This window comes from Panicum virgatum, chromosome 9N (assembly GCF_016808335.1).
Source record: "Panicum virgatum strain AP13 chromosome 9N, P.virgatum_v5, whole genome shotgun sequence".
NCBI classification, from domain to species: domain Eukaryota; kingdom Viridiplantae; phylum Streptophyta; class Magnoliopsida; order Poales; family Poaceae; genus Panicum; species Panicum virgatum.
The window spans coordinates 45,009,585-45,024,568 of NC_053153.1; the positions used below are offsets into that span (position 1 = coordinate 45,009,585).

Genomic DNA, 14,984 nt, shown 5'->3' on the forward strand with positions numbered 1-14,984 from the left:
GGTGGTCCAAAATGAACTGCGGACCGTCCGGTCCATGAGGGCGGACGGTCCGCCTTTAAAAGCTGAAACGGGCGCAGAAACTTGATAGTTCTGTCTTGGGTGTCCAAATTGTACTGCGGACGGTCCGGCCCTTGGGGGCAGACAGTCCGCCTCCTACTGAAAATTCTGGGACAGAAACACTGCGGTTTCTATGTGTGCTCACTTTTTGAACGGCGGACGGTCCGCACCTGGGGAGCGGACAGTCCGCCGGTCACTTCCAGATTTAGTCAGAGACGTGTGCAAATCGGTTGGTTCGAAGTTTTGAACCGCAGACGGTCCGCCCCAGGGGTGCGGACAGTCCGCCCGGGGCTCTAACGGTCTACTCTGACACATAATCATTGCAGTTCTAGCCGTTGGTTTTGAATGGCGGACGGTCCGGTCTCTGTGAGGCGGACAGTCCGCGAAAACTCTGTTTTCACGGGATTTGAGTGTAACGGCTAGTTTGGGGCCTCCCTCTATAAATAGAGGGTGTGGCCGGCCATTTGAGGTTGCCGAGCACCTTGGGGACTTGGTGTCCATGTGTGAGAGTGCTTGAGAGCCCTCTACTCACTCTAACTTGATAGTAATCATCCGATCGAGTGAGAGAGCGATTCTAGTGCGATTGCTTTGAGAGATTGCATCGAGTGGCACTAGGTGATCGTGTTGCAAGCCGGCGTGCTTGTTACTCTTGGAGGTTGCCACCTCCTAGACGGCTTGGTGGCAAGAGGCTCCGTTGAAGCCCGCAAGAAGATTGTGCGGTGCTCCGGAGAAGAGATTGTCAGGGGTATTGTGCTCACCCCGCGGGAACCGCGAAGAGCAACTCTAGTTGAGCGAGACGTGAAGAGTAACAAGTGGTCCGGTCGGATCTTGTGCTAGAGCTCGGTATGAGCACTCCACGTGGGAGAATGTGACTTGAGAGTCACCACTAGCAAGTGGATTGGCGGCAACCTTGGAGCTTGTCTCAACGGGGATTAGCTTGGTGGCAACCAAGTGAACCTCGGAATAAAAATCACCGTGTCAATCTTGTCTACTCTTCTCGGTGGTTTGCATTCTCCGAATCATAAGCCTTGTATTTACATTCATCTATATTTTGTGCTTGTGTAGTTGCTCTCTAGTGATTAGTTAGCTTGTGTAGCTTGCTAATCATTCTGAAAATTCCAGATAAAGATCACATGTCAGACACAAATATATTTGCTGAAAATGCTGCCATTGAAAAAACAATTCCTTTGGACTCTAAGGGAGAACAGAATAAAGCAATCACATCACTGAAGAAGGACAAGTCAAACAAGAAAACATATACTGGTTGGGGTTCTGAAGAGTTAATGCGACTCTTGTCAAGTTCTGGAAAGGACACGTCAAAATCTCTTGATGAAGATGAAATTGTTGGAGTTATCATGGCGTACATCAAAAAGAAGAATTTGTTCAAGAATAATAAGAAAAAGTCTTTCTTGTGTGATGAAAAGTTGCACCTTTTGTTTGGGAGAAGAAAAGTGGGTTGCAAAAGTATCCGTAAGTTTCTAGCAGTTCATCTAGCTGCAAATTCTGTTTCAGAGGATGAAATTTTTTATGGTTCCAAAGATGATGATGTTCCAATTATGAAAAAGAAACCTCGTGTTGATGGTTCTGAAGATGATGATGATGATGGTCTTATTATGAAAAAGAAACCTCGAAATAGTATAGACTTGAAGATTGTTAAGAGGTTTTCAGAAAGAAACAAGAGATGTTTTGCTTCTCTTAATGAGAATAACATAAAGCTTATTTATCTGAGAAGATATGTAGTTATCGATCTCTTGAATCATCCAGACACATTTGATCAGAAAGTTGTTGGATGTTTTGTCAGAGTCAAGAATGCCCCCATAGTTCACAAGTACGAAATGCCTAAAAATCCATACCAGCTTGGGCTGGTGACAGGTAAAAAAAAAGGGTCAATTGCAAGTATTCTTTCTTATCCCCGATGGTCTAGTTTCCTTAATTTGTTGAGCAGCACAGAATATTTATATTAGTAAAAGCATGACCCATATTTGCAAACATCTCTCTAACGTACTCCTATAATATGTCATTACAGGCATCAAGAAATCTTCAGAAGAATACAAGATGAAAGACACATGTACCAATATTCTCTTATGTGTTACTGGTTTATGGGATGATGTCAAGATCTCAATGCTCTCCGATGAGGACTTTACGCAGGTATCACTTTCATAATCCAGAGTATTAATTGTTTCTAACGGGGAAAAATAGTTCTACCTCAGTTTTATAGTAGGTCATCAGTATTAAATAGAATAGTTTGTACAACATTGATTCGTCAATTCCCTTTGTTACAGGAGGAATGTAATGATCTTGTTTCTTCAGTGAAAAATGGACTTCTGGAAAAGCCTACAATTGTAAGATCACATTTCGAAACCTTTGTTCTCCTTAATTCAGTTCCTTACCATGTGATTTACTGGATGAGAAGAGTTACCATGCTGTTTAAAAAAAATATTTCTTTTAACTATCATTTTCATTGCTCTACCGATGAGGATATTTTCTTTATCTGCATCTGCTGCATGTATGTATCCATTTATTGTGCCCATGATATGAAATTCACTGGGCCAATTACTAGCTACTTTGTGACTGCCAAAACAGTCACCAATTCCTCTAGCATATTCCAATTCTTGTCTAAATTGATATTTCATAAACAAGTAGATCAGGAGGATTTTTCCTCATACTCTATCTGTGTAATTAGATAGCCCTTTGCATTTCTTTTGTTGCTCTTCTCTTGGATATTTAAAACCCTTGAAATACTAAGTTAGGAGGAAGAACAAACCAGAATATTAAGAGAAAGTAAATTCAATAATATGGTGGCCAGGACATCCATGCATTTTTTCAATAGAAGGGTAGAAAATGTTGAGTTTTACATGAATGTTACTTTATTCATTACTCGGGGTTCTCTGTTAAGTTGTCTCAATATTGTTGATGAGATGGCCTGTAAGATTGCACCAATGTACAGGTCCTGATTTTCATATGCCGAGTTCCTATTTAGTGCTCTGAGTTCTCTCTTTTTGACAGGCTGCACTGGAAGAGAAGGTGGCAACTGTACATAAGGACATAGTAAATCATGTAAGTGCACTCAGAAATCAATAGATGCCATTATTTTGATACATGAATATGGGTAAATGAGAAAAACTTAATTAGTAATTTGTTATCCAAATAATCAAAAGCAGTTAGCATATTTCAAAAGACTCCGGAACTTCTTTAGGAGTTTCGATATCAACCTTAGTTTGCTCTGAAACTTGTACACATAATTTATTGGTGCCCTCTTTTTCTTTGAAATATCAATATAGGTCCACTTTAATTTATTCTAATCTAGTCCTATAGCAAACAAAAATAATTTTGGAATTTCAATTGGTCCTAGTGGGCATGGTACTTTCAAAATATATTAATTTTTTTTCCGCTGTTAGATACAACTTGAAGTCTGAAAGGAAAATTGCGAGTCTTCATAACTTCTTTAGTCTTACCATTTTATTAATCTATCCATGCTTTCCATATGTTAGTGTTTCATGTATCCATTCCTATTGACCAAATTTCCATTTTTCAGTGGATTGACAAAGAAGTTGTGAGACTGGAAAGAGCGATTGAAAGAGCAAATAGAAAAGGGTGGAAACAAGAATATCCTTTGCCGATTGGCTGTTGCGGTCTCATGTTAACATATGTATAATGTTTTAATTCTAAGATGTCATCTTGATTTCCTTTTTTACTATTCGTAGTACATTTTCTTGGACTACTTGAGAAAGTTCCTCAATGTTTCTTCCTTGACTGATTGTTCTGTTACATTTGAGGAACTAATGCAGCAACTGGAGCTGCTAAGCACCGAATCTGAAAGGATGCGCCGCCTTGAAGAGGTTCCGGAAATTATTGCGGATACAGAACAAGACGGAAATGAAACTGAACTCGAAGTTGAAGCAAGCAACTCTTCTCAACAGAATATAGGTGCAAATTAAATACATGAAAATTTTTGTCATAAAAAGCTATTTCTGCCTATATGTTTTACATTCATAATACCAACATCTCACAAGGGAATGCCATACATGGTTTGTTTAGGTGAAATGGAGATATTTTACTTTGTATCTTATAATAAAGTGGTACTGGAAATCCTTTGTTACAGTTTCTTTAGCTTTGCAACGGAATGATCCAGCTTGATACATATTAAATGTAATCCAGTTCATGGAATTATTACAGTTTCCATTTAATAGTACTCCCTCCATCCACTTTTGATAGATATATTTCAAAAATCCAAATGTTCAAAAATGATAGCTATATTTGCTATTGGCATGGACTGTTGCAATAAATAGCACTAGAAACGAGAAGTTCTCAGTTAAAACATTGGAGGACCAACAAAAAAGTCTATGTTGCATTTATTAGATTGATAAGCACACTTGGTGCCCTTGGTCATTGTGCCATATGGAAATGTATCAATCAAAATTGGATGGAGTATATTTCAAAGGAGCTTATTTGGCAAGGTTATGCCTAATCCACATGCACCTTTTTTTTTCTTACAGTATATGAGGCGTCGACCTTAAAAAGCAAGTAATAATATAAATACATTACACTGTTCAAAAATATAAGTAACAAAAAAATATAACTTATAATGATTAAAAAAACTCGATCTCGGGGGGGGGGGGGGGTGCGTAAGACAACCCCGGGCCAGTTGCGAGAAGACCTTCTCACACAGGTTGAGACAAACCCCAAACCGCTACCCCACCCTTACACAGTGGCACCATAGCCTGTGTGAAACGTCTGGGCTGGGCCTTAGACCTGTGCTTTGGTGTGGGACAGGCGAGGGGATTTTTTAACCCCAGCCTAAAATTTTGCTCCCCCGTGGAGTTGAACCTAGGACCTGAATGCTACTAGAGCCATCTAACCAATTCAGCTAGAGGCCTGTTTGCTAACTTGCAATGATAATGGTAGTATAGGAAATATCCCGGAATAGTATAGGAAATATCTCGGAGAGTTGTATCCTCGTATGCTTGCCGGTGAGACTCAATGCAATACAACCCATGCAATCTATCCTTCCACAGAAAATAAAATGTTTCACCCGAAAAGTCCACGTCAAACAAGTCCTTTTGATACAGCACAAACATGCTGTAAGATTTTGGTATTTATATAGTGGAGTAATTGTTTTTTTACAGATTCTATCCATATCAAGATCAATGGAACATCATATATACACCAACACCACTGTCCAGATTTTGTCCTATTACATGCCTGCATCAACCTGCACCCACGTAGTTGGCAACCTTTAATTATCAACATCCATGTACACCAAGAGCTGAAATGAAGGAATTAGTTCAACTCTCTTTTGATCTGTAGTACATCAGAACAGTAATTTTGTTAAAATTAAATCTTCCTTTGCTCCAAAGCCTTATTCCAGTATCACTGTTACAAATTTGAACTTCATGCTACATTAATTGCCATTGTCATTTGTTGTAACTTATTAAGTTCAGAATTTGGAACAAATGAAAAAACCTTTCTAATCCAAAATGTATGAAAACAGGAATTGCATGATCTTATTTTTTCAAAATTTTAATTAAGTTCTTGAAACAGAAATTGCATGATCTTCTATACTAATGATAAACATACTTTGGATTATTATTGTACAGATAAAGAAAAGGACAATGCTTCTTATTTCATGGCTGCAACAGAAAATTCTAAAGGTGTGCTTATATTATGCTTACCAAAGTGTTTTCTTTATAAATGAAAGTGTGGCTGGTTTTAAAAATGCCTTTCATATGTAACAAAGGTTTTGAATTTGTTCATAATGGATACATCAAATTTTGTATTACCTGTTTTAAAAAATTAACAGTGACATTTATGGCCATTGAAGAGCTAATTTTAGAAATATTATGGACTATAATTTTCTTGTAACTTTGTTGATTATTACCATATGTACTTAGTTCTGGTTATTTTGAATTTTATATTTATTTCATTCTTGTCAATAATGTTGTCAATTATTGGCGAACTTCATTAAAGTGATAGTTTTGGATATTCTTCATGTTTCTTGGGTCTGCTCCCTATAGAATTAATGCATACTTTTCTATGTGTTTATAGTTTTTCCTAAAAGAATCTATGTCTTTACATGTCAATGTATATATTATTACTTTTATGTGCTTTGATTTATATATCTCTAATTTTATCATGGAGTGTACTCGCCATCAACTTTTCCTCTAAACCTTTGTGTTGGCCATGCTTTGCCTCTTAAAGTTCCACAAACTTTGAAAAATCTGCCATTCAGGCTTTTAATTGTTTTCCCTAAATGGTTATTATGACTACCTATTCTGAACTTTATTTAGTATAAGGATGACATTTTTTCTAATCTAGGTAGTACAAACACCCTCTTACCACCCTTGTCTCCTGGAGCAAAACAAGAAGTAGCTAATTCTGTACATGATCATCAAGAGGAGCCACCTAAAGGTGAACTGAAACTATGGCATCATTTTAAACTATTTTATTTTCTTGTTTAATTTCTATTTTAGAACTTGATTTGTATTAGATCTAATTAATGTTGTATTTGTATCTCCTGGTGCAGTAGAGAACGTACTCGAAGGTCTCAGATGTTTAAGAATCTTTAAGGAGAAATTGACCGAAGGTTTGTATTTCTTTTTTATGGAGAAAATGTATGGAATTTGCTGAAATCCTTTCAGAAACGCTCATGGCGTCTATCTCTATGAATGTGTTTTCTTTAAAAGAACCTATGTCTTTACATATCAACTGTGATTATTAAAACATTTATGTCATCATGGATTGCACTCTCCATACTACATTTCCTCATGGTTGCCTAGTATACTTTTTTTTTCTACAAATGCCGCTAAAACATTTTTTTAAATGCTTTGACCCTTAAAGTTCCATCAGTATGTAGTAATTCACCATCCTAACCTCTACTTGTTTTCCCTAAATGATCATGACTAGCTATTCTAAACTTTATTATGTGTTTTCCTGATTACTACCCTTTTCTCCTGGAGTAACACAAGGAACTAGTTCTTCAAATGATCTTCAAGTGCAGCCAACGAAAGGTGACTTGAAACTATTATTTGATTTTAATATGTTACACCGCTTGTAGTTTAGTTCGTATTCCAGACCTTAACTTTGCATTAGCTCTAATTAATGGTGTTCTTGTGTCTCCAGATGCAGCGGAGGATGTAGTCGAATCTTTGAGAGTCCATAAGCAGAAACCAACCAAAGGTTTGTCTCCAGTTGTTAGGGACAAAATATCTAGCCATTATGAGAGGGGCGATGAAATGTTTAGGCTTACGTATCAGAGGCGTAGAACTAAGAAGCCCAAATCAGCTTCAGTTCAGCCTATAGTTGGCTGATATATGCATGTTAGAATCCCTAGCTAGTATAGCTCAATTAGTATATTTGTTTCTTAGTCTTACTTCAGTCATGTTTTCTAGTTTATCTAGTCCAGCACTTAAATAGGCGTAACCATGTCTTTTTCTTGAACACACAGGAGAATTGCGCATCAATATATTAAGAAGAGAAAAAAGGGGGTAAAGAGCCCCAAAAAACAAACAAAGAATGTTACAGGAATAAGGGTCTGTAACACACCCTTGGAGCACACACTAAGCTGTCTTACCGCCTAGCAATACTAAGGTAGGACCAAACCACCATCTCAAAAACAGCACTAGGAAGTAGGAGCCAGGGCAAGGAGATAAGACACTCCTCGAGCCCCTGGTACAGACCACTGCTAAGCCTCCTCCCTGAAAGCCGATAAGACCCGGCCCCCATCAAAAACACAATAGTTACAATGCTTCCAAATTAGCCATGCTCCCAGGATATGGAGTTAAACCCCTTTTTAACTTGACCAGAGAGCCTGCTGCCAGCTTCATCCCACCAGTCCACAAAAAATAGATTATCCATTTGTGGAGCAACAGCATGCAGCCCAAAGAGTTGCAGAATGCTGTACCATATTTGCCAAGTGAAAACACAGGACACCAGTAGGTGGTCTATTGTTTCACCAACCTGATCGCAGAGATGACACTTTGGTGGGTGATTAAGCCTCGACGAGCTAATCTGTCAGCCGTCCGACATCTATCATGAGCAATTGTCCACATTGTAGGAAAGGTAGGATGCATATAATGTGGTCAATGTATTGCATTGAGCCTCTATGGCGAATATATAGGAGTACATGGCTTTGAGGGAAAGTAGGTCCTAGAGATAAGGAAGGTTATCCTGGGATTACAATCAATCCTAAACTAACTATATCCGGAGTTGCCTAATATACTCTAACATCCCCCCACAGTCGTAGCTGTAGCGACACGAACAGTCAGACTGGAGAACAATGGAGACGTATCCCCCCTGCAGTCGGAACACCGGTGCGAAAGCTTTGATTGGAGACTCATGCAGATGATAGCCCTTTAGTGCAGTAGTAGCCGAAGTCGAGGTGGACGTGGTCAAAGCCGTGGAGGGGGCACAGGTCAAAGCATCGTCGAGGTGCTCGAGTACACAAACTCAGCAGCTTCTTGCCGAAGACAGCAGTAGGACGGTGCGGCGGATGACGATGGTAGACGGCGCAGTTTGCGACTTAGGTCATGCTCAGAATAGGGGTGGCGACGGCGCAGGTTGCAGCAAGTGTCGCGCTCAGATCAGGGGTGGCGACGACGTCTTCCTTCAGGAACATCGGCGGCGATGTCCACGCGAGAACGGCTCGAGGCACGGAGGCGGATCGAGTGCCTGCTTGACAAAGGCCGGCGGTGAGTGGCGCCACCGCCTGAAAAGGCGACGACACCGGTAGGGTGGCCTGGTCACGAACGTCGTCGCTGCAGCTTGGAGGGCACAGCAATAACCTCGTCCTTCGGGAGTGTCGACGATGAACAGCGACGAAACGGCAGGGCGACACAAACCGATCTTAGATCGGAAAAGAAAAACATAGCAGCAGCAAGACGAACCTGCGGGTACAATCTCGGGTGCACGTAGCATTGCCCCCAACCTTATCCTCACACCCATCTATCAAGAGACGGAGAGGACGAGAGGCAAATCAGTGGAGGGGGTAAGAACCCGCCAGCGAGGGAGCTCGACGGGGGGAGGTGCAAGCCGAGCAGCTCCTCTGCTCCGGCCCCGCAGCAGCCCGATGACCCCAAAGGCCGCTCCCGCGGCCGCGACTTGCGGACAGCAGCGCGACGCCGAGGGAGGAGGGGAAGCAGGACCGCGGCGGCGCGTTGGAGAGGATCGGTAGTGGAGGGCGGCGGCAGCGCTGTGGCCCGGCGTTGATGTCAGTTGGAGATGTGGCGGCCCGCCGGCCCCGATGGCGCAGTGGCCTGGCATCCCCCGGTGGTCCTCCGCAGCCGCACAGGGCACGCTCGCTTGGGGAGCGGTGCGGCGGCGCTAGTAGGAGGCGGGGCGCCTGACCTGATGCGCAGGAGGGGCGAGCGGATCCGGATGCGGAGCCGAGGAGGACGATGACGCGGAGGCATGCAGGCCCAGTGGCGCCCCCATGGCGATGTGGTACCTGATAGGGGACGTCGAGCGGTGCCGCCATGGGGTGGCCAGGGAAGAGGTAGGTCCATCTGCTGCTTGACGACGCGACGGCGCGGCGGATCAAAGGGATCCGCGCGCTGATCCTACGAGGGCGCTGCTCCCGGCGGAGATCGATCTCCCCGGGTGTGGCGCGACGGTAGTGGAAGTGGGAGCCTAGGTCGAAACCCTAACTCGTGATACCATCTAGGAAAGGTAGGATGCGTATAATGTGGTCGATGTATTGCATTGAGCCTCTAGGGCGAATATATAGGAGTATACGGCTTGGAGGGCAAATAGCCTCTCCTAGAGATAAGGAAGGTTATCCTGGGATTACAATCAATGCTAAACTAACCATATCCGGAGTTGCCTAATATACTCTAACACACATAAATAATTTGCACTTCCCTGGGGCCCAGATCTTCCAAATCTTTTCCCAAGTATTGAAATGTGTGGCTCCAATAAATAAGGCCTCATATGCTGATTTAGTGGAGTACACTCTAGAAGTTGAGAACTTCCAAATATGTGTATCTTCCACCTCAGGTTGCAGAACCACATTGGATAGGAGCTCCCATAGGTGAAGATATTCAATCAAAACAGGCACACTCAATGCACCTCTTCAATGGCCAAAAGCCTTATACTACATTATTTCTTCATTGATGAAACAAGACATGTTTACGTCAGATATTAGAGGCGATGTAACCATGTCTTGTTTCATCAATGAAGAAATAATATAGTATAAGGCTTTTGGCCATTGAATCTGTTTGGTCAGAGTGCTAGGTAATTAGATCCAATTTAATCTGTCTTTATCCGGTTAACCCATACTGCTTCGCTAACATAATAACTGGCAGATTGCTGTGATGATAGTTTTTGGTAGATAATAATTAGAAAAAAGTTGTTGCTTGTAATTATTTTTTGTTTGATTTCTTTTTGTATTGCGTACCCTGCCTAATCCTACCTACGATATCATTTGGTATTAAATCGTATGATCTCATGTGCTCCCACCACTTTAAGAAATCCCACTCAATCCCAACCCCAAATTCTTCCATTGCCATGGCAACCTACATGAAGATTGTAGGACTTTCCCCAGACATCTGTGCCTTGCTGAAGATGCTAAATAAGGCGGACAAGATGGCCCCTAGTGTTGTCATGGTCTCACCATGGCCTCGCCAACAAATCTAGCTGCAACTTCGGCGGCATTCGAGTGCCTAGCAGGGGTGCCTGTGCCCTTGCTACTGCCTTCATCTTGTCACACGAACCATCACATCTGCAGCACTATCTTTGTCAGCAACACCATCGGCAGCTAGAGTAGCATCAATAATGCCCTATGTGGCTACACTAGTCGCTCATTGGCACCGTCATCAGTTGCATCAGTAGCTTTGGCATGCTGGATGGCACTTTTAGCAACTTCGTCGATCCCTGCTACAACAACGAAAGACCTTCGCGGCATCAGCGTGTCTTCACTGGTGGCTCCATCTTCATTAGCCTCCTCACCATCAGCACCCTCGCTGCGGCCAATGGTTCCTCCCCACCAATGCTGCCCCCAATCTAGTCATCGGTAGTGTTGTCGCTCATGCGTCACCATAAGATGTCAACCCGTTTGCATCAAGTAGTTATGGCTGCATCGATCAGGCTTTGACCATGCCATCATGCAGAGCAGCTGGGGCATAGGGGAAAATGCAAGCCTCAACTCCCTCTGCTACCGGGCTCCATAGCCATTGCACACATCGAGCCCCACTCCCAGCAACTGGCCTAGTTTCCCATAGTTGAGGAGTGTCCAACTTGTAGCTTGACTTATTTTTTTCTTGAATATGCAGGACAACTGTATATCATTGCATTAAGATAGAAGAAGATGCCAAAATAGGTAGTACAGCACACACAATGCACCCACAAAACACTTACATTACATATGTGCCTGCTTTAATCACTAGCGACCAAGGCAATGAACCCTTTGGCTCCAAGAGCATCCAAAGGTCGGCGTCTTCTTTAGCGAAGAGGATAGCCTGATCAACTCTGGGGAAGACTCCATTGAGCACATTGTCATTCCTTACCTTCATGATAATCCATCTCTCTAATATGATCAGAGTGTTTAAGACCACGACTGTAACACCCGACTTACTGAATCAGAGGCTTGTTGCACCAAGCAAACATGTCCTTGTTGTTGGTCGGAGGTGTAACAACAGGGAGACTGTCACTCGACTTCTATCTATTATCGCTCATAGACGAAGGCGTATGAATAGGCCCCCTCCATTTGACTTTGCATGCTTTTAGCCAGTAGACACCCTTATCTAGCCATAACTGGAGCTGGTGGCTATGCCTCATTAGCCTTCCTAGCGTTTTGTGCCTTCATGCTGGGCCATGACTAGATGGGCCAAACGGGATCAAGCTTGGGCTTGGGCCTACTATAATGCATGGTGATTGGCGATGCTATATATAATGCTTTCTTCACCAACCTTGGCCAACATCGACCTTCTTCAGCAGCATTCTTCCATAGCTTACTTCGTGCGCAAGAGATGTCACCTCTATTCATAGCCTCACCTTTGGCTATCTGCATCACCACAGCTCGAGGATGAGTTTTCTTGAAGGGGTGGTGTAGTGTTATAGTGGTGGGACCGTCTCTAGGTATGGGCCCTCTAGCCTAGAGAAACGTAAATGAGCCTCTCGGTATGGTTCATATGGTTACTGTAGCACATTAACAATAACTTTATAGTTCTATTGTTAGGATAGAGAAAAGTTAGATGAGTCAGTTAGGATATTTGAATAGGGGTTAAGTTAGTCATCACCATAAAAGAGACACCCATGTATCAGTTGATGGCAAGAAAGAGTATAACCACTAAATAGTTTAGAACCTCCAAGGGAGGGCCAAGTCATCTCTATATGTATCAGTTGATGGCAAGAAAGTGTATAAACGCTAAATAGTTTAGAGCCTCCAAGGGAGGGCGAACTGGTTCATCTTACCTAGTTCTACCTACCATATAAAGTACACTATCGATGTTCAGTGTTATAAATTTTAGCATGGAAAGATGCCAAAACCATCCGTAGTTGTCTCCTTTTAGCATTTTACCCATCCATCTCTGAGTTTTGTTGGCACCTCTTTAGTTTTGGTGTAAGATACAGTACTGAGACTAAAATTTACCCCCTCTAGATCTTTCGATTCAAATAGACCGTGTTAAGGTAGAAGTCGGCCTTCTGAAGTAAAGGAGAAGAGAATCATGCTTTAGGTGCTCATTATGCCATTGCTGCCCTCCTACTTCAATTTAAAGAGTACTACCTTCTCGGATCTTCTCCGGCCAGCAAGCTTGTGGGATTTATCTCCTCTCTTTTCTTCTTGAGCATGCATGGGAGCATTTCATTATATTGCAGAAGAAGAAAAGGGTAGGGAAATCCTTACAAACACACACAACGACACAAGACAACACACACCCAAAGTTATAAAGTTACATGTGTGCCTTTTGGTATCAAAACAACAGGATGACCTTGTCCTAAGTAAGCCGCTAATCTTCATTGGCACTAGGACCATTAGGTAAGAAAGACCTCAAGCCCCAGCCACATAGTAAACTACATCTCCTCTCTAGCGAGCAACGAAGCTCCAGCTAGGTTTGGCAAGCCCCATAAAAAACACATAGGTTTTTGTTGAAATACGTAGGAGAGCGGCACCTCATTATGTTAAGAAGATGGAGGGGTTAAATACCCTTACAACTCACGCCACATTGAATTGAAGCATGATGTAGGTTATGGCGTACCTCAATTCTAAGGCATTATTACATGATAAAAGGGGTACAAAGTAGCAGACATGACAAAATGGCATCAACCACATCTATCAACCAGTCAACTTAAAGTAGATGCAGCAACAACCTTTCATAGGGAATGGGATTGACTGCGAGTTGTAAGGATTAAGCCACGGGCATTTGGTTTATATAAATGGCAGCAAGTACAAAATTATTAGGCGGAGCATCAAATTACCAAACAAAGGCCATTGTGAATACCATATAAAGAAATTGGCACTTTAAGACAGTAGAAGTCTAAACTTGTAAATTCTTAATTCTATATAGCCAATTTTCCTTTCTGAAATATATGTAACAATAAATATTTTACACACTTAATTTAATGCTGGACATGCTTATCCTATTTGCCACCAGATGCACGGGGTCAAGGAACTGATTTATCAAGCATTCCGATTGAAGAATCATTGGAAGGTCAGTTTTAGGTATCATTGCTAATGTTTAGATAAATGATTCTGAAAGAGTTTGTATTCTCACTGATTGGATAGTTACATAGGGGATTACATATAAATAGGGAGAGAGGACCAAGGGTCCGAGGTGTGAACAGACTTTGGGAGTCTAGGGAGTCTAAAGGACTATGGTGTGAACACCAAACACCTACAGTAAAGGCACACTAGTGCCTATGTGCCTGGTACAATTACCAAAGGCACAATTAATCTGCTAACATGCCCCCGCAGTCGAAACTTTAGGTGGCTGAACGTTGAGACTGGAGCGAAACTCTGAGAATACAGAGGATGGCAGGTCTTTGGTGAAGATGTCGACAAACTGAGATGTCGTCGGTACATGAAGGACACGGACATCACCGAGTGCAACGTGCTCCCGGACAAAGTGAAGGACATTCTCCACATGCTTGGTGCACTGGTGCTGAACAGGATTGGAGGACATGTAAACAACACTGACATTATCACAATACACCAAGGTTGTCGAGCGCAAGGGGGTGTGCAGCTCAGATAGTAGTTGGCGTAACCAAGTAGCCTCGGCAACGGCGTTGGCGACAGCGTTGTACTCTGCCTCGGCACTGGAACGGGAGACAGTGGGCTGACGTTTAGAGGACCAGAAGACTAGATTGTCACCAAAGAACACTGCATAATTGGAGGTGGACTTGCGAGTGTCCGGACAGCGAGCCCAATCTGCGTCAGAGTATACAACCAAGTCTGGCGAAGAAGAGGGATGGATATGAAGACTCATATGTAAGGTGCCACTGACATAGCACAGGATACGCTTGAGAGCAGTGAGATGAGGCTCTCGTGGGTCATGCATGTGAAGATAGACTTGCTGAACTGCATAAGCAATATCTAGCCGAGTAAAGGTGAGGTACTGGAGAGCCCTAGCAAGACTCTGGAAATCCGTAGGATCAACCATAGGAGCACCGTCAGCAAACAATTTGGGGTTTAAGTCCATAGGCGTGGAGCATGGCTTGCAGGCTGCCATGCCAGCGCGCTCATGTATCTCAATCATATACTGCCTTTGAGAGAGAAAAAGACCACTGCTGGAGTGTTGAATTTCCATGCCAAGAAAATGATGGAGATCATCGAGATCCTTCATGGAGAATTCATACTGAAGAGCAGTAATGAGACGCCGTAGGAGAGCATCAAAAGAGGCTGGCAGTATAATATCATCCACATAAAGCAGGAGATATGCCATATCCATGCCATGACGATAAACAAATAGAGAAGTATCTGACTTGGCCTCAACAAA

General features: G+C 42.6%; 1 protein-coding gene and 1 long non-coding RNA gene across 2 annotated transcripts; both read left to right on the forward strand.

The window, feature by feature from the left end:
• The first annotated feature begins 1,190 nt into the window (after positions 1-1,190).
• On the forward strand, positions 1,191-3,147 carry LOC120689029 (uncharacterized protein At5g08430-like). Its single transcript, XM_039971375.1, has 4 exons — positions 1,191-1,929; positions 2,084-2,205; positions 2,340-2,399; positions 3,064-3,147. The coding sequence occupies exons 1-4, from the start codon at positions 1,191-1,193 to the stop codon at positions 3,136-3,138; spliced, it is 996 nt and encodes a 331-aa protein (XP_039827309.1). The 3' UTR covers positions 3,139-3,147.
• Positions 3,148-6,986: 3,839 nt separating this feature from the next.
• LOC120692466 lies at positions 6,987-13,835 on the forward strand. Its single transcript, XR_005682640.1, has 3 exons — positions 6,987-7,064; positions 7,177-7,233; positions 13,644-13,835. It is a non-coding gene; the product is annotated as an uncharacterized LOC120692466 (long non-coding RNA).
• Positions 13,836-14,984: the final 1,149 nt, after the last annotated feature.

What these genes read in the sequence shown, in the direction of transcription:
- LOC120689029 (XM_039971375.1), top strand. Translation starts at nt 1,191, where the DNA reads ATGTCAGACACAAATATATTTGCTGAAAATGCTGCCATTGAAAAAACA. An exon ending in CCGATGAGGACTTTACGCAG is followed by an intron (nt 2,206 to 2,339) that starts GTATCACTTTCA and finishes CCTTTGTTACAG; the next exon opens with GAGGAATGTAATGATCTTGT. An exon ending in TTCTGGAAAAGCCTACAATT is followed by an intron (nt 2,400 to 3,063) that starts GTAAGATCACAT and finishes TCTTTTTGACAG; the next exon opens with GCTGCACTGGAAGAGAAGGT.